The sequence below is a fragment of the Lynx canadensis genome, chromosome B2 (genome assembly GCF_007474595.2).
Source record: "Lynx canadensis isolate LIC74 chromosome B2, mLynCan4.pri.v2, whole genome shotgun sequence".
NCBI classification, from domain to species: Eukaryota; Metazoa; Chordata; class Mammalia; order Carnivora; family Felidae; genus Lynx; species Lynx canadensis.
Window position 1 is genome coordinate 45,317,267 of NC_044307.1, and position 18,687 is coordinate 45,335,953.

General features: G+C 44.2%; 1 protein-coding gene across 1 annotated transcript in view; it reads right to left on the reverse strand.

Annotated features, from left to right (window-relative positions):
* The window catches only part of TNFRSF21 (TNF receptor superfamily member 21), a 69,622-nt gene that overhangs the window by 40,193 nt on the left and 10,742 nt on the right, over window positions 1-18,687 (reverse strand). The window contains exons 2-3 of the mRNA XM_030315671.1: window positions 9,654-10,302; window positions 7,458-7,952 (exon numbers count right to left, since the gene is read on the reverse strand). Coding sequence (XP_030171531.1) covers window positions 7,458-7,952; window positions 9,654-10,302 — 1,144 coding nt within the window. The remainder of the gene's footprint in view (window positions 1-7,457; window positions 7,953-9,653; window positions 10,303-18,687) is intronic.

The following is an 18,687-nucleotide window of genomic DNA, read 5'->3' on the forward strand; positions in this document are numbered from 1 at the left end:
GGGCTCTGTGCTGCCAGCTCAGAGCCCAGAGCCTGCTTCGGATTCAGTGTCTCCTTCTCTCTCTGCCCCTCCCCCACTTGTGCTCTGTCTCTGTCTCTCAAAAATAATAAATAAAAGTAAATAAATAAACATTAAAAAAAATTTATTTTAAAAAAGCTGCTAAAAGACAACGCTATGGTATATATCAGGGGCTGGCCAACTAGAACGTGCAGGACAAGCCCCCTGTTTCTACAAATAAGGTTTTCCTGGAACACAGCCCCGTCCATCATTTACATGTTGCCTATAAGGCTGTTTTCATCCCATAAAAGCAGAGCCGAGTATAGCAACATAGACCGTATAACCTTTGAATGCTGAAATATGTCCTAGCTTGCCGACCCCGGTAGAGCATAGAGAAAATATTACCATGGAAAGGATAAGTCCATATCTAAATATAAAGCCAATAAGGAGTCTTGTTTGACTGTCTATGAGGCTTTCTGCCATTTCAGAGAGCACTGCCTCCAGCAGCAGATTAAGTAAACCAAGAAGGAACCATACCCTGCATGGAGGGAAAACCACATTTCCAGCAAGCTCTTTTAAGGTAGCAGTTTTGACGCTATGTAAGCACAGCTGCACACACTATAAAGGAGACTCGTGGTCATCATTTCTGTGACTGAATCAGGAAACAAACCGAGAGACTACCAGAGAGGACAGAAGTGACGATGACGAGTCACTTCTCTACCATCTCTCCTTACAAACCACGGACCACATGGCCAGCCACGTACCGAGCGCTGGGCACACACTCCCTTCACTCCCACAACAAACGATCCGTTAGTATGATTCCGATTCTATACACATGGAAAACGAGGCACCGAGGGGCTAAATAACTGGACCTTGATCTTGATCACATAGCCACTAAGTGGAACCAGACTCCAGAGACTTTGCTCTGAAGTGCATATGAGAACAACTTCTTTCTAACCTTCTAAACAGAGGCCCAGAGAAGTGAAAGGTCTTCACTGAAATGGACAGGGAATGGCAATTCTAGAATTCTAGAACCCAGCTTTATTGCTGTCATTTCCAGGGTGTAGTGTAGTGTTGCTCTCCTCCCCAAACCCCTGGCCTCCACTGCCTCTGCTGCTCTCACCTCCGACCCAGCCAAGGGCCGCCTCCCACTGGCTTCCTTGCTTGAGGGCACCCGCAAGACTAAACCATTTGCATTCTGCTTAAACGCAAGCACCGAAACATTCACGAATTAATTCCCTCTCTTCACGTCACCCAGCTCTCCAGTGTCCAAGAGCCCAAGTGTTCCACATTGGAGAAGCATATCAGATGGAGGAATATCAGCAAATTTTGTAGCTGGTTTTTGCATATTTTAAAGCACTACTGTCACGAAAGCTTCCTTTAGCTCCGAATAATAACCCTTGGTATCTACGGCAATTTCGTGTAAAGAACCCACCTTAAGATCTTTATGTGAAATCCCTCACACCAAATATGATTATAAGCCAAAGGAAAAAAATCCAATATTTGGAAAACAATGCAACCTGGAAAAGGATAAGGTAGATTAATTAGTTCATGGTTGCTCTAGACCAGTGTTATCCAATAGAACTTTCTATGATGGCAACGTTTCAGAGCTGTCCTGTCCAATCTGGCAATTACTAGCTACATGTGGCTACTGAGCCCCTGAACGGTGGCTGGCACAACCGAGGTACTGATTTTTTTTTTTATTTTAGTTACTTTTACCTTTACGTGAAATAGCTCGGGTGGCTACCACATGGGCCAGCTGGACTCCGGACCACCCCTCTGAGGGCCCTGGGCTATTGCCCAGGCCTGGGGACACACAATAAAACCCAGTGTCTGCTCTCTAAGAACTTGGAAACAATGTGGGGAGACAAACCACATAGACACAAACAGTTAAACAGTGCCAGACAAGAAGAGCAAAAGGAGTTAAGAAATAGCATCTTAGAATCTAGTTCTACAGAATGAGTCCTTTCCCCTTTTGCTGCGAAAGAGTTGCTTGAGAAAGAGTGCACCAGCCGCCGCGTGTACTATTGTTTTTGCAGTCAATTTCTAGGAGATGCCGCTGTCCTTATATGTCATGTGCTTGAAGTAGCCACACCAGAAGGGCTCACTGTCCCTGGCCAATGCTTACTGTCTCCCCGAGACACAGAACTCAGAAGGTGCTAGTCAGGAGCCAAGTTCAGTTTAAACGAGATAAATCCACTTCCTTGGTCTCTCACTCTTTTATTCCTCATTTTTCTCCATATCTTGAAGTCTGAGAGAGAAAGGAAATACGATCGAGGAGAAATACTGTCCATTTTTTGTTCCCTTTATCACCTTGCAGAGCCTCCTGTCTGTATTCTCCTCTCTTATCCATAGAAGCATTTTTCGGGGTGACTTCCACTCCTCGCCCTGCCTTTCAAACTTCCCCTTCCAAATCCCTCGGACAATAGGTTGCCCAGGATCGCAACTTCACACTTTTTGCAAATAGGTAAAGAGGAAGGAAGGAAGGAAGAGAGGAATACAGGAAGGAAGAGAGAGAAGTGGGAATGGAGAGAGAAGGGGAAGAAAGGAAGGAAAGGTAACTAGAAATGGCCCACAAAGGAACAGCCATGAGAGAGCGGCGACAGATTCCCGTCGTCAGCCATCCCCTCAGCTACAGTTCTCTCTCTTCCATGGTTACCAGGAAGGGAATAGAGAGACTATTTTGAGACCATTTGAGCCTCTCGCGTTGCAGTGTATGGCCGGTTGTGCACAGGCTAAATTTCACTATCTTTGCGTTTGTGCTTTTTGTGACAAAGCAGATCAAACAAAAACTGCTGTTTCCCATGTGACCTCCCAATGAATGTGAACCCACACTTCTCTTCATTTTAAATTAAATGGAACATTTTGGTCCCACCATTGACCCATTATGTTGGGGTTATACTACAGAAAGAAGGAACGTTTTTAAAAGTGACAAAACGATGACAAATGGACCATTAACAACAGACATACATCTTGAGGACACTCATGATGCAGTAATAAAGAGTGACATAGATTTTTATGTATAAAACTTCTGGGGCATCCGGGTGGTTCAGTCCATTAAGCAGCCTACTCTTGATTTCAACTTGGGTCATGATCTCATGGCTCGTGAGACTGTGCCCCACATCAGGCTCTGCACTGATGGTGAACTGCTGTTTGGGATTCTCTCTTTCTCCCTCTCTCTCTGCCTCTCTCCCACTCCCGCTCCCACGTGCGTGTTCTCTCTCTCTCTCTCAAAATAAATAAATAAATTTTTTAAAATTCTGAAGGGACTTCTAATTCTGTTGCTGCAATAGATGCATTACAGGAAACCACAGTCCAGACCCAATCAACCAGACATAAAATTGCTACGACTTGAAAAAGGAAGTATACAAGTACCACAGCACCTACGGTCTTTGATCCTCTTGGCCATATAACGTCTCATCTGGTGTTTCCAACACTAGGATTCCATGAAAGCAGGATTGCAGTTTGCAGGAATTCAACTTTAAAACCCCTAACCTAAGTCCATAGTAGGTAAAGAGGGCTGAGTGGGGCCAAATAAAGGAGAGGCTCTTGTTGGGAAAACGGATGGGAACCAATGGCCCCGCGTCAGAGTGCTGAAGGTCTATGAGGCACTCAGGATCACAGCCAGGGTTGCTAAGGTAGGGAGAGATGATCTCTTATAGAGCTCGCCCCAGGGCTAGGTGATTTTATCCCCTCTCTTCCTCATGAACAACTCAGTGTGAAATGGGTGAGGATCACAAAAAGATCTTATTATACAGGATTATCTGCTGCCCAGAACTCACTGCAATCAGATCAACAAGGTATTGTTTCTAGAGGCCTCTCTGAGCCCCTGGGACGGTTATTAAACAGAACCTCGCTTTGTAATGGGATTTTACCTGGTTGGACCTTTGAGAATAGCAATTTGGAAAGAAGAGACCTTCCTTAGGTCTTCACACTTTTTGCAATATAAACATTGCAATGCAAAAACCTGGGGGGAAAGTTTAAATACGGGAAGAGATCATTGTACCCGAATGAGACTACTGTGATTTAGCTGGAAAAGCATAATCCCAAGGTACTGATTTGAACGCAGGAGTTATGGTTTTATTTGACTTGGCACTTCCATTCTTTTTTATGAGACAGGAGATTGTTTCAAGGACACAGGCATGGGACACAAGGGCACGGGACACAAGGTGATCCTAAGAATGCCTAAAAGTCACTGAATTAAGCTGCTTTCTACCGCCGAACCAGTTTTACTTCTTTAACTCGCAGTGTTCTCAAGAATTCTGACAGCTATGACCGCGATCTAATCGGTAAGTGCGACTACTAAAGAATGGAGTCACTTTTTTAATAAAGTAGGAGGAGGGTTCCGGACATTTACGGAATCCAGCAAGATGTTCTTTGCTTGTGTTCTCCTAATTAGATATATCAGAACAAGTGTCCTGACTGGCCATTTAAAGGGCAATTCAATGAAATAGCTGATCCTAGACCGATCCTGGACCAGAGGAAAAAGGTAGGCTATCCATCGAGGGCTTTACTGGGTCAACTGACAACACTGGAATATGGGCAGTGAATTAAAATACTGTATCCAAAAAAAATAAATAAATAAACCCAGGAGCTCTTGATAATGTTAAAAAAAATAATAAATAAAATAAAATAAAATAAAATAAAATAAAATAAAATAAAAATACTGTATCCATGTTAAATTTATTAAGTTTGAAAATGACTATGTTTTTTAAAGAGAGTATCCTTGGGGCGCCTGGGTGGCTCAGTCAGTTAAGCGTCCAACTTCAGCTCAGGTCACGATCTCACCCTTTGTGGGTTCGAGCCCCACGTCGGGCTCTGTGCTGACAGCTCGGAGCCTGGAGACCGCTTCAGATTCTGTGTCTCCCTCTCTCTCTGCCCCTCCCCTGCTCGCACTCTGTCTCTCTCTGTCTCTCAAAAATAAACATTTAAAAACTTAATTTAAAAAATTTAAAAAAATATAGAGACTATCCTTACTGTTAAGAAATGTATACTAACGTACCTAGGCTTAAAGGGCCATGAAATGACTCAGAAAAATTATTGTATGCATGTACATATGTATATAGGTCTTCCTTAACTTGTGATGGGGTAACATCCTGATAAACCCATCGCAGGTTGAAAGTATCATTTAATACAGTAAGTTGAAAATGCATGTAATACACCTAACTCATTATTCTCAACTAAGAGAAAAATACACCTCACCTATCAAACATCACGGCTAAGCCTAGCCTGCCTTAGACCTACTCGGAACACTTACATTAGCATACAGTTGGGCAAAATCATCTCACACAAAGCCTAGTTTACAACAAAGTGTTGAGTACCTCGTGTAATTTACTGCATACTGTACTGAAAGTGAAAACCAGAATGGTTATTTGGGTACATCAGGGCTATAAGTGTATTGGTTGTTCACCCCCGTGACCGCGTGGCTGACTGAGAGATGCCTGTCACCCAGCATCATGACAGAGTATCATTCTGCACATCACTGGCCCAGAAAGACCAGAATTCACAATCTGAAGTACAATTTGGAGTGAATGTATGTATATATCACTTTGGCAACGTCGTAATGTCAAAACACCTGAAGTTGAACCATCATTAAGTCAGGGACAGTCTGCATATATACACTACGTATTATGTAACACTATTTTATATATATTATATAACATTATGCTATATGTAACAAACTCGTCTGTGTTATTACGCATGTCACAACACAAAGTCTGTATGTAATTTTATATAAAAAGAGCAAATAAGCAAAAGGACAAAAGTTAACCATCGGTCGATCTGGGCACAGGTATATCGGTATTCTTTGTACTATGGCCAATATTTCCATAAGTCTGAAATTATGTCCAAATAAAACTACGTTTTATGAAAAAGGAGGGGAGAATTAATTGAAGCTTTCCTTCCCCAGCTGGGTTGCCTGCAAAGAGACATCTTATTCAAATCTATGCAGGCTCTATCCCAAACAGGATGTTCCCCCCAGTCTGATTTTCACTCAGACTAGCAAAAGGAAGCAAAATGAGTTTTGGGTTTTTTTTTTTAACTTTCCCTAAATTTCTGATTATAAAAATTGCATGAGCTTATTATAGAAAATTTGGGGAAAAGAACAGAAAACTAATAAAGAAGGGGAAAACAGCACTCAAAAATTCCACTATACCCCACCAAACTGAAAGAAACATTATTTTTATTCTGGCGTATTTCTTTTCAGTCTTTTCCCAACATTTTAAGAGAACCAGGATTTTATTGTGTAAAGTGCGTAGCCTGGGTTGGCTTTGTTGTTTTTCTTTTAAGCTAGTGTAAACATTTCCCTATGTCGCGGGTAAAAAGAACAAAACCTCATTAAATCGTCAATGTCAACACCGTATTCCACTACATGGATATGCCATAATTTACTTATTCATTTCCCTAAAACTAGGCCTTCGATTGATTATTTTTAATTTTTATTTATTACACAACATGCTGAGTTAAAAGTTTAAGGTCTTTGGGCTCATATCTTTTTTTTAGTATTTCCGCTTTATGCCTTTATGAGAGATTCACAAAAACTGAATTACTGGGGCAAAGGGCATAAACATTTTTAAGACTCAACACGGGGGTGCCCGGGTGGCTCAGTCGGTTGAGCGTCTGACTCTTGATTTCGGCTCAGGTTGTGACCCCACTGGATTGAGCCCCCGAGGATTCAAAGAAAGGGAAGTTACTACCACCAGTTAAAAACTGCACTCGTCACATCAAACTTGGCTGCTGGGACACGTCCTGTTGGCTGTTTTTAGCCTTCGAAAAAAGGAAAAACTGAAATATTCTAGCCTGTATCAGCACACACTGACCGCTCGGTAGAAGACACAGGGTCCAGCTTCGGACGATAACCAGTAGAGTAAGCTTTGGGTGTCTATAATCTAAAAGACTTTCCTAGCCTCCTGATAGAAATGGGATCCTCAAAACACAAGGAGGGGAAATGCACTTGTGAGAAAGTGACAGGAATCTAAAAGCAAGGTTCAGATTCAAAAAGGCAAACTTAATGAAGACAAGATGGGTTTTTCGCCCTCTATTTTTCCAGCAGCCTCGTATTGTAGAAGCAAGGGACCTAACAGTCAGGAGATACGGAGTCAGCCCCATCTGGGCTGAACAAACAACCAGCCTGGGTCAAGGACACGGCCAAACTTCCCTGAACTCTATCTCCCTGCTTGTTAAATGACACGGTTGAACAAAGTCCCTAAGGGTCATTCTCAGGTCTCTGATTTGTCAACATTCTCCTTTAAATGTGCCGGGGAGAAAAGGGCAGAGTGGTTATTGTCTGTGAACGTATTACGTCAAATGCGGACCACCTCATTTTTCACAGCACAACTAGATCCAACGGCACATGGTATACAGCAGCTTCCAGAAACTTTGCATTTCCCACTCCTTCAGGCAGCAAGGACTAAGAAAGGACAGGCATGGGGATCTGTGAGCAAGGAGAAAAGAAGGCTCACCATGGCCATTGCAGTAGTAGATCCACTTCTCCCGGTTCTGGGTTGGGGTCATGGATTTCTTCAGCCCTGCCTTTTCCACAATGGCGCTCGGATCCTGCCGGGGCCCCTTTTTCAGAGTCCTTGAGCTTTTCCGGATACTGCATACCACTATCACCACAAGCACCAGCAGCAGGAAAAGCACAATCATCCAGGGCAAATGTTCATTGATGTCAAAATGCTTGTGTAAATTCTGTCTGGGGTGACCCCTCTTGAGGCCTTTGATGGGCGTGCTGGACTTCTCCCCCCCAGTGGCCTCCATGGATGGCAGCAGCTTCAGGATGTGTCTGTGGTGGGGGCCTTGCTGGTGGTTGACTACCTGGAGGTTTGGGAAGGTCTGGTTCACGCCTTCCTCACCCCTCGCTGAGCTTGTGTTGTTGGGGACTGTCCCTTCCTGGATGCCACTCGGTACCTTTGGTCTAACAGAGGCAGAAGAGCTGGATTCTGTTGAGTTCATGCCTAGAAAAAAGGAGGGGGGGAGAGCTTTTCTATATTTGGGGATCTGTACATTCCTCCTCTTCCTGTTCATCTTCAAACCAGGCCAGATAACGCAAGATGTGAACTGTTGGAGATTAAGAGTAATTTATACTGCACGTTTTCGTAAGGACTCTAACGGCACTTTTACGTGGAAGGTAAAAACTAAACCTAACAGCTAAACTCACTTCCTCATGGCAAAACCAACAGCATCCTGAGGGACCCAACATCTGAGCTTCAGGGCAGCTTCTCCTACGCTTCACGTTCAGAGCAGAGCCATGAATGTTCAGGGTTCTAGTCAACTCTTAATTGTGCTGATTATTCACAAAACTAATCTAATTCCTTTACTCCTCCTCCTTTTGACCATTTCAGGATACAATGGTAAAATTGAGACTATAACTAAGGTAGGGAAAAAGAGCTCAAACTCAGTTCCAAATCCAACCAGGGAAAGCTTTGGTGAGAAAAGTCAGTGAATAAAACAAAGCAGGACTTAGCATCAGCTATTAATAGATTAGTAAATTTTGGGCAGCTTAGTGGACTTCTTTCAGAGAAGCTTGCACATACTCCTGGTGTGAGAGCCAGGGATTTCGAGTCCCAAGAGACAGGACCTAGACTGCATCCTTCACTGAGAAAACCTGGACAGTTCATTTGAGCTCTTTGAGACCATTTCTTCATTTCAAAATGGCGGTTGTGAGAAGGCCCTCCTTACAGAGTTATCATGAAGGTCCAGTGCAATCACACACAAAGAGTATGCTAGAAAGCACAACTCAAGTTGGCTATCATCTCATGAAAATTAAAAAGGACTTGGAAATAAATAATAAATTTTATATTCTGCCTGACGTCCAAATCCTAACAACTAAGATACTTGATGAAGGGCATAAAGTTAAAAATAATTGGAAAAATTAAACTTATAGGCGCACCTGGGTGGCTCAGTTGGTTGAGCGTCTGACTTTGGCTCAGGTCATGACCTCACAGTTTGTGGGCTGAAGCCCCATGTCGGGCTTTGTGCTGATGATGTGGAGCCTGCTTCAGATTCTCTGTCTCCCTCTCTCTCTGCCCCTCCCCCAGTGGCTCTCTCTCAAAAATAAACATTAAAAAACCTTTTTTAAAGAAAAAAAATTAAACTTATTATTTTCCAAATGTGAATGCCAGTTATGTTCAACATGCTACAAATGTGCTTGTTTCCTGAAACTTCTTTCTTTCTCCTTTTATGCCCCAACTTGTTTCTAATATTCATCCTTCCCTTCCAGGCATCATGGTATTTTCTGCCCTTATCCCTCCTTCTTTCCTCCTGGCTGTGTCTATCCAGGATTGATTCCATATTGGAAAACTTTGAGTCTGGACGGAACCTTGAACATCATGTATTTAACAAGTTTGAAACCAAGGCCTGAAGAAGTGACTTACATAAGGCCACACACTATCTTTATTTCTCTCGTTCTTATTTTTAAACTTGATGTGACCTAGTTTTTAGATATTTGATCCCCCCTCAACAGAAAACCTGAGTCTAAATGTTTCTAATACATGCAAAGAAGCCAGATTAAATTAGCCACGAAATGGAGGCCCTTCCTCAAAGGGTGACTTTGGAATATACAAAATGGAGAAAACATCCTCTGTAGAAGCCCATTTTCGGTAGTTCCACTGGGCTCAAAGCCTTTTTCAAATAAGTAACTCATGAGGTTAAGTTACCTTTGGGAATATAGGTGGAGGAAGGGACTTCATGGGATTCCATGTGCTCCGGGTATGAAAAGATGGCTGTGCCAGGGGAAGGTGAGGTCGTGCTGGAGGACGAAAGTGTGCCACAGACGTTGTCTGCTTCCTTGGTCCCCGGCTTGATCACCACCAGGTTCTGACTCAGACAGTCTGTGTATGCTTTGCATTTCATCACACTAGAAGGCACATCAGAGAAGGTACCCCGAGCACACTGCTTACACCGCACGTCCTCGGTCTCTGTCCCTTTCTTCCGCACGCCCCAACCCACAGGACACACCGTATGGGGGGTGCAGGTACCATTAAACTGGAACATGCCAGGTGGGCAAGTGCATTCTCGGTCAGTCAAGGCAGCACAGGGTAATTTCTCAACCATCGGCCATGGGCATGGCTGACTACAGTCATGGCATTTCTCTATGCCATTCTCATGCCTGGTAAAGGTCCCCACAGGGCAGCTACTACAGACACGCAGGCTTGTGTTGGTACAGTGCTCGGACACATACGTTCCTGCCGGACATTTGTCACAGGTTAGCACCTGGCCAGTGGCACGGTCCACATGGTGGTATTTGCCAATGAGATTTGGGGCCTTCTGTTCTGGCTGAGCTGTGGTGGTGCTAAGGAATCCAAGCTGAAAGAAATAAAAGGGGAGGGAGAAGGGATAAAAACCAAGAAGGTGTTAGATGGGAACAGAGGAGAAGAAAGAAAAGAACACCACAACCACCATCGCTCCCATTAGAGGTCCAACCGGTCCCATAGCCTCTCAACACAGTAGGAAGAGACCAAGACTCTGATTCCATCCTGAGGCCTGATTTGGTTTTGTTGCGTGACCTGTGCCTCAACTTCCTTCTTTTTCTGTCTGTAGTGACATGAAGTTGATGATACCGCTCAAATCGATTACAAAAAATCAACTGAGAATATGAACATGAAAACACTTTGTAGTTCATATTCAAAATGCTATACAGGGGCGCTTGGCTGGCTCAGTTGGTGGAGCTTGCAACCCTTCACCTCAAGGTCATGAGTTCAACCCCCATGGTGGGCATAAGAGCTTACCTAATTTTTTTTTTTTCAAATTAAAAAAAAAAAAACTGTTTTTAAATGCTGTGTAGAAGTGAAAAGTCCTAATGCAAGAAGAAACTAACTTCCTGAATAGCTGTCTTCCCTCTCGTGGCCCAAATGTTAAGTTGCCATTGCTTGGGACCAGGACAAAACAACTGAGAAGTATGACGACGTCTATTTAAGCTACTTCTCCTTATGGCACCAGATTGCTCACATGGGGTTAACTGACAATGCATGATTTTTTCAAAGCTTTTCTCTATGCAATGCCAAACATTTTTTGGTTTTGTTTTATTTGCAAAACAGAGGCAGGCCCTTGGCATTCTTAATTTGCTTTCAACAATAGAGTCGATGCTTTTAGATGTACATCCTGTTCTGCTCAGCCTCTGAAGACCGTGGTTGCGGGAGCATGGACCTACAGACACCTAGGGGGTCCAAACACAAAGCTGGGTCCAGCAGGGACTCAACAGATATAAATTAAATTCACAGGATGGAAACTTCACCCAGCTAGATTTTACACTAGCTTCCAAACTGAAAACTTCAGAGAAAGTAAATTATATTTGTGGTACTAAATCTTGAGGTCCTTCCGAGAGGGGAGAAAAATATTTAAGAATGAATATTAAGAGAGAGCTTTTCTGCATGAATGAAGGTTGAGAGGGTCCAACAAGAAAGTTCCCACTGCCCTCCTCAAAATGGAGAAAGGTCAAGCGTCAAGAAAATAATGGCTGCCTCAAACTACCAGATACCCATCAGGGCAATTTCCTTCTAAATTAGAACCAATAACTAGGAGAATAAAAGCAGAATTTTTTCAAAAATTGATCAGAGTTCCTGTCTCCTTAGCACCCTGCAACTTAACCCTAGATTCAATTCCCCTCCACCGCAAAATTTAACTAATTGAATCAAAAGTATCATCCCTTACTCTCTCCCAGGGCCGCCTCCAGTTAAACAACAATACTGAAAACAAATTTTTAGCTTGTGAGAATCTAGTCATCGTTTCTTTAATCTGAGACACACACAAAAGAGCTAGTGGTTGATTTTTCTCGGTAAGAAACTTAACTGCAGGTTGGACTGTGAAGAAAAAGAATCTCCTGCTTAATAATGATAAATTCTCTATCATCCCCTTTTTGCTTCTGGCTTTCTTTCCTTTTCTTGGTCTTTCTGTTTGCAAAATCAGCCCAGCCATACTCTTCTGAGCATTGCAGACATATTAGATTGAGGGAAGAAAGCCCATCACCATCGTGTGGAGCCCAAGTTCCATTTGTCAAGCACATGAGGACAAATCTTGTCCCCATCTCCTTGACACTAAGGACCGACCCAAGAGGTCGCAAAAGTGGCCCTGCTCTGTGTTGCTCCAAGTTCCTTTATATGTAGCTTCTAAGTGCAAAAGCGCTTCTAGATGGACACAATGTTCTGGAAGTTTGAAAGATGTATAAACAACCCAAATGGCAGGTTATTACACTTTTGTAAAGGAGATAAATCAGAGAACATACAGGAGATCTGGCCAGAGAGTGGTGGTCAGGACAACCACCACCTTGCTGTGCAACGTATGGGCTCTGAGTCTGGCCCCTACCTGTGCAAGGCTAGACAGTCAGCCAGGCATCTACTCCAGGGTGGCTCTGCAGAACAAGCATAGTGGTGAATAGCAGTGTGTGTGTGTGTGTGTGTGTGTGTGTGTGTGTGTGTCCAGGCATGGGGTTGAAGCTTGTCTTCTATAGCTTCACTTCACTCCCCAGGGTGCACACTTCTCAGGGATGCATCAGCCCCTGACTACCGAGTTACCAGAGGTCCCCCCCCCGGCCCCGCGGCGGCACACAAAACCCACTTCCAGATCCCACTGCACCCCCGCTCTTCGCCACTCATTAAGTAGATGTTTCAGTTCTCTGTTCCTTTGGAATAATTTGTCAGATTTCTAACTGAAGCAAAGCTCGGGGCTCTTTAACTGCATCATACTAAGTAACCCACTTTATAGACAATGGGGCTCTAAAAATGGACCTTTCAATTACCTCATGTTACAGGAGGCAATTCTGGCTCCTACACACGGAGTTAACAATGATGCCTCAGCATCTCACCCGGACTGAACGCTAGAAATGAGGTTTGTGCAGAACTAGGCATCTTGAACGCACTGGACAAACGTGTAGTGAAGACCTACTATGTGTATACGAGGCACCATGCCACCGGCTGACAACGGAGCCCTGTGAACTCCATTCCAGCCCCATGCAGTGCACCTTCTAAAGCAAGGTGGACAGAAACAACGAATTACATCAGGTATTACTTAATTCCAATTGAGATTACTGCTAAGGAGAAACACAGAGTCCCGTGAGGGGGAGGTTAGCACATGCTTTCTAGCTCAGGGATGTTATGGACGTGTTTGGAGCCGTTCCGAAGGACAGAGAAGCAGAATTTAATTCTGCGCAGGGGGAAGGGAGGGCGGATTAGGCTGAGGGAGCCCCACAGCAAAATTCTGAAGCAGAGGGGCACCTGGGTGGCCCCGTCGGTTAAGCATCTGACTCTTGGTTTCGGCTCAGGTCATGATCTCACGGTTTGTGGGATCGAGCCCTACATCGGGCTCTGCGCTGACAGTGCAGAGCCTCCTTGGGATTCTCTCTCCCTCCCTCTCCGCCCTTCCCCTGCTTGCATGCTTTCTCTCTCTCTCAAAATAAATAAATAAACTTAAAAAAAAAAAAAAAAAAACCTGAAGCAGAATAAAGCTTAGCTCAAGAACGAAAAAAGTTTAGGTGGCTCTACCTCAAATGCAACACAGTGGCCATAGTTAAATTTGGAGAGGCTCTGAATTTTTATCGTAATCCAAAACGCAATGAGAAGTCACTCTGCATTTATATGGGGGGGGACATACAATCACATTTGTGAATAAAAAAGTTAACTGGTAGCAGAGTAGAGGGGGAAAGTGGCTGGGGGGAGAATGGATGAAAAAAGGTGAAAGCCAAAGTGAAAGTCAGGGGTGGCTGGGATTCAGGGGGTGGCCATGGAAAGAGAAGAAGGCAATGGATTCGAGAGGTCAGAGCAGCTAGATTTGGTGAACAATTACCTATGGAAGGAGAGAGAAAAAAATCAATCATCTTCAGATCAGACTTGAGAGCACCGTTCTCGAGGCTGCCCCTGAAGCCAGGAGCGTGCACCTGTGGGCCATGGCAAGGTCAGGAGGTAGGGCTCCGAGCTCCCCATTTCTGCCCCAAACACAGCAGCTCTGATTTACCAATTTGCTAAGGGGGCTGGGGCTCCGAGTAAGAACTCATTTGAAGGAAGGATTACTCCTAAAACAAGTTTGCAAATCACTGCACTTGGGGGACCTCTAAGATCTCCTCCAATTCCAAAGTCAATGGCAAAAACCCATCTGAGCTACAAAGCTGGAGGACAGTCCGTTGAGCGTCCGACTCCTGATTTTGGCGGGGGTCATGATCTCAGGGTCGTGAGATCGAGCCCGGAGCCAGGCTCCGTGCAGGTGTGGAACCTGCTTGAGATTCTCTTTCCCTCTCTGTCTCTCCCCTGCCCCTCCCCCCACTCACACCCCCTATTAAAATGAATCTACTATATAAGTATTGTCAGCCTGTGGGAAGACCAGACCTGAATAAGAAAGGATATGTGCACTAAGGTTTAGAAAACACAAGACGTGTTTTTGTCCAGGTTATGCCTTAAGATCAGTTGCACCTTGCCTCATGTGTTGTGTCAAATTAGGTACGTTGTACTAGATCCTATTCAACTCTAACCTTCAAGATCATATTCAACTCTGTCTGCGGCTATAGGTCAAGTTCCACCTCCTCCACAAAGGCTTTACAATTACTCCTATGTCTAGGATTCCAAGCAGATGAGCAAGCTCTTCATCACATTTCCTGTTTCTAGTCTTCATTTCGGTGACTAATTACATCTTGCTGGTAATGTTTGTTGATGGCCTCATAAGTGTATATATTTATCTTCCCATAATGATTATAAGCAGCTCAAGGCCAGGGACAACCACATGGATTGCATTTCCTTCCTTGCTGAACCACTTCAATAATGACGACCATGGAAATCATAAACAAAGCAACCTCTGAGCCAGGGGTCAGCGAACTAAATCGCACATGCTACTTATTCTTGTAAATAAGTTTTACTGCAATGCAGCCATTCATTTAGGTATTGCCTATAGCAGCTTTCAACTACAACGGCAGAGCCGGCTAATTCCAAAAGAGACCAGATGGCCCACAAACTTAAAAACATTTACTATCTGGCCTTTTACAGGAAAAAAAGCCAACTAATACCTGGTCTGAGAAGTCAAAGGAAATGTCAAAAAACGCAGGGACCAGGAGCCCACTCATAGGAACCCCCAGACCTTCTCTCAGTCTAACAATCAGTATTGAGTTCTTGCCTTCCTTTGTTGACACACACCAAATCTGATCCATTTATCCCCTGCTTAAAACAATAGTTTCGAGGGACACCTGGTAGCTCAGTCAGTTAAGCAGCCAACTCTTGGTTTTGGCTCAGGTCACGATCTCACAGTTCGTGAGATCGAGCCCCGCATCAGGCTCTGCGATGACAGTGCAGAGCCTGCTTGGGATTCTCTGTCTCCCTCTCTCTCTCTGCCCCTCCCCTGCTCATGCTCTCTCTCTCTCAGATATATACAAACTTAAAAAAAAAAAAAAAAAAAAAAACCTCAGTGGCTTCACAAACGACTTAGGATGAAATGCAAAATCTTTCACAGAGATCGGACTTCCTCTGCAATATCATCCCTGCCCTTCTCTTCCTAACTTAAATCAGGTTTCACGTTGTCCCCTCCCCTTTTTTCCTATGAAACCCATAATTTTGCAGTGGTACATCTGTCAAGTTTAGGTGTGCCTTCCCACCTTGGACAAGCTCCATGAGGACAAGGATAGAGTCTGTTTCACATACCGATGCTAACGCAAGCCCTCAAGGCCTGTACCCGATTCATGACATACCTGACGAGTGTTTATTGACTCAGTGAGTGGATGTGCAGACCACAAACAATTAGAAGCAACAAATTACAGTGTGATGGTACAGAAGCGGCTGCTGGAGCACAGGTATGAGAGCCAACGTGAGAAAACCAAAAGGCCTCCACAATGTAGCCATCAGAATCCAAGTCTGGCAGCCTTCGGTGGGCGGGCACACAGTCTGTTTCACCTCCAAAGACACTAAGGACACATCACCGTTTTAACAGAACCATGCCTGATGTACAAGAATTACGTTGGGCGGGGCATTTGCGATGACAACCAGATGTCATGAAGAATTTAAAACATCCCTCTTCCTTTTATAAAAAAAAAAAAAATGACACTAATGTGAGACTTGGACTTGTGAGAGGTATAATGAGATTATTCTTCAGAAACTATTTATGTTCCACCCTAGTCGAAACTTCAGTTCTTGGGAATTTTTCATTTATCCGGGATGCTGATTTCACCAGCCATAATGGATAAATAACCAAATGTCAGTGTACCAACCCTCACCGTACAGGATGTGGGAGTGCTATAAATGCTTAATGAGTAGCCAAAAGGCAAACCCCAGGATAAACCAAATTGCAAAAGAGGAAAGAGGCAGCTCCAAAATGACCAGCTGTAAAGGCCCCCAAGGCTGCCACACTCACCTTGGTGGCCCACATCACACCGGTCCTGTTGTCACTTCTCTAGGGCACTGGGATGAGACTGAGGACCAGAAGCACCCAGATGTGCAAACATAGGTCAGATTGCTGATGTTTATAAATCTTGAACAAGTCTTATCCCATGGCCTCATCCTTCAAACAAACGGGAAAAAAAATCCCCTGCGGTTTACCTGTACAATGTATATGCCATTCTTGCTCTGGATCAAATTCCAGTAATTTTTCATGGAAAATGAGTAAGCTCGAGGCAGTGACAGACTTCTGCCTATTCACAATGGGCAAGCAGGAAGACTGCTTTTGAGTTTGCTAGAGAAAATGTTTAATGGCACGTCAAACTATTATTTTAAGAGGGATCTCAGTTACTGTGATATTCTAAGGCAAGCAAGGCAAGTTATTCCTGAGATGGTGACCATAAAGCCTGCCAACTGATGCTCAAAAGGCAAAAGCCAGGCAGAGCTAGGCACCCCCAGAATTTCTGACCATTTTATTATGAGAGTCACATCAAATTTATAAGAAGCAGACATTGCTGGGAATTCTCCAAATTTGAAGGGGAAAAAGAACGGTATGAAGAGGAAAGCTGCAAGGACAAAGCTTCCACAAAACACAGATCTGTTCCCAGGTATGTTATATAAATTTGGTCAGCTTCTTGCATTCCCTATTATCTACACTGCCTTAAAAAGGTCTTCTGTTGCTAGGGCAAAAGCAGGGACTGCTGTTAACGTCGGCGAATATAAAGAAACACCGAGGCTAGAATGTGCTGACTCCAGGGCTGGAAGGAGGCGAGCTCAGGGCATACTGGGAAAAGGAAAAACACAGGCACAACTTAACCCAGATGCTGTCTGGCCTGGAACCTGCAATGCAGAGGAGGGCCCGCACCCAGCGCTGAGTCCTTGGACCACAGATTTCAGCTCCTTCCATCTAGGCCAGTGGCTAATTCCATGGGCCAGGACCCCCGCCTACATGGGGAAGCCACATTATAAACAAGACAGTGGTCAAGGTTTAGGGGAAACACTTTTCTGCGCTCCCTGAGCATTTATAGAATCCTCATATAAACCAAGGCAACACTAACAACACCAGCCAGGGCAACGGTCCCGGCAGGAGAGCATAAACAAGACCTATTTTAGCCTGGCGTGTGCCCTGCAGGCTGGCTCCACCAGGTCCCGGCTGTAGGATCTTGGCGAGTGACCCAACCTGTGTCTCCGTGTCCCCATCGGTATAATGGCGAGAACTACTCTCCCAAGACTGTTTTCAGGATTCATTGTTAATACAGATAAAGCGGGTGTAACACGCGAGACACAAGTCAGCCCCCCGGATATTGTAGTTATTTTAATCATCACTCCTTCTGCTTATCACATTACTATATGGTAGCTTCATTGCCTTGGGATTAGACAGTCTCCTAAAACACCCCAATTAAAATGCAAATGTCCAGTTCCTGAGAAGTGCATCAAAGACACCAGATTTTAGAGGCGCCTGGGTGGCTCAGTCGGTTAAGTGTCCGACTCTTGATTTCAGCTCAAGTCAAGATCTCAAGGTTCGGGAGTTTGAATCCCACATTGGGCTCCACACTGACAGCATGGAGCCTCCTTGGGATTCTCTCTCTCCCTCTCTCTGCCCCTGCCCTGCTCATGCTCTCTCTCTCTCTCTCAAAATAAATAAATAAAACGTAACAAAAAAATTTTTTTTTAATTTTAAAAAGATACCAGATTTTAGAAAGCTGTAATCCTAAAACATTCCCTACTAGCCTTGGAGCATGCTACAAAAAACAAAAAACAGAAAACAAAATACAGAGTGCACGGTGAGGAGTTAAGAGACAAACAAGGGCCAACTGACACTTCAAAAAAGGTTTAACATGTAAACAATACATAGCAAACGAGAAAACACAAGAGAGGAGAAAGGATTTACTTTCAATAAAGTGTACTTCAGACAAACGGAGCAGCAGAATTTTAGCAAGCATGTTCCAGAATGAGTTTCCCTGACCTGGTCCAACAGGATGCTCATGCTCTCGGGTCTGAAACACGGGGAGGAAACTCCCGCCAGTCTCCTGCTTTTTTATAGCCCAGTCCCCTGCTTTTTTATAGCCCACGAGCTAAGAATGATTTTTACGTTTTAAATAGTTGCGGGCGTAGGGGGGTGGGGGTGGGGGCGGGTGGCTGGGGTGAGAATCAAAAGACGAATAAAATTTTGTGACACATGAAAATTTGAAATTCAAATTTCAGTGTCCACAAATCCAGGTTTATTGGAACACAGCCACGCCCATTCTTTTAGGTATTGCCCAGAGCTGCTTTCAAAGCACAAAAGCAGAGTTGAGCGGTTTCCACAGAGACCACATGCCCCTCAAAGCCAAAAAAACACTATCTAGCT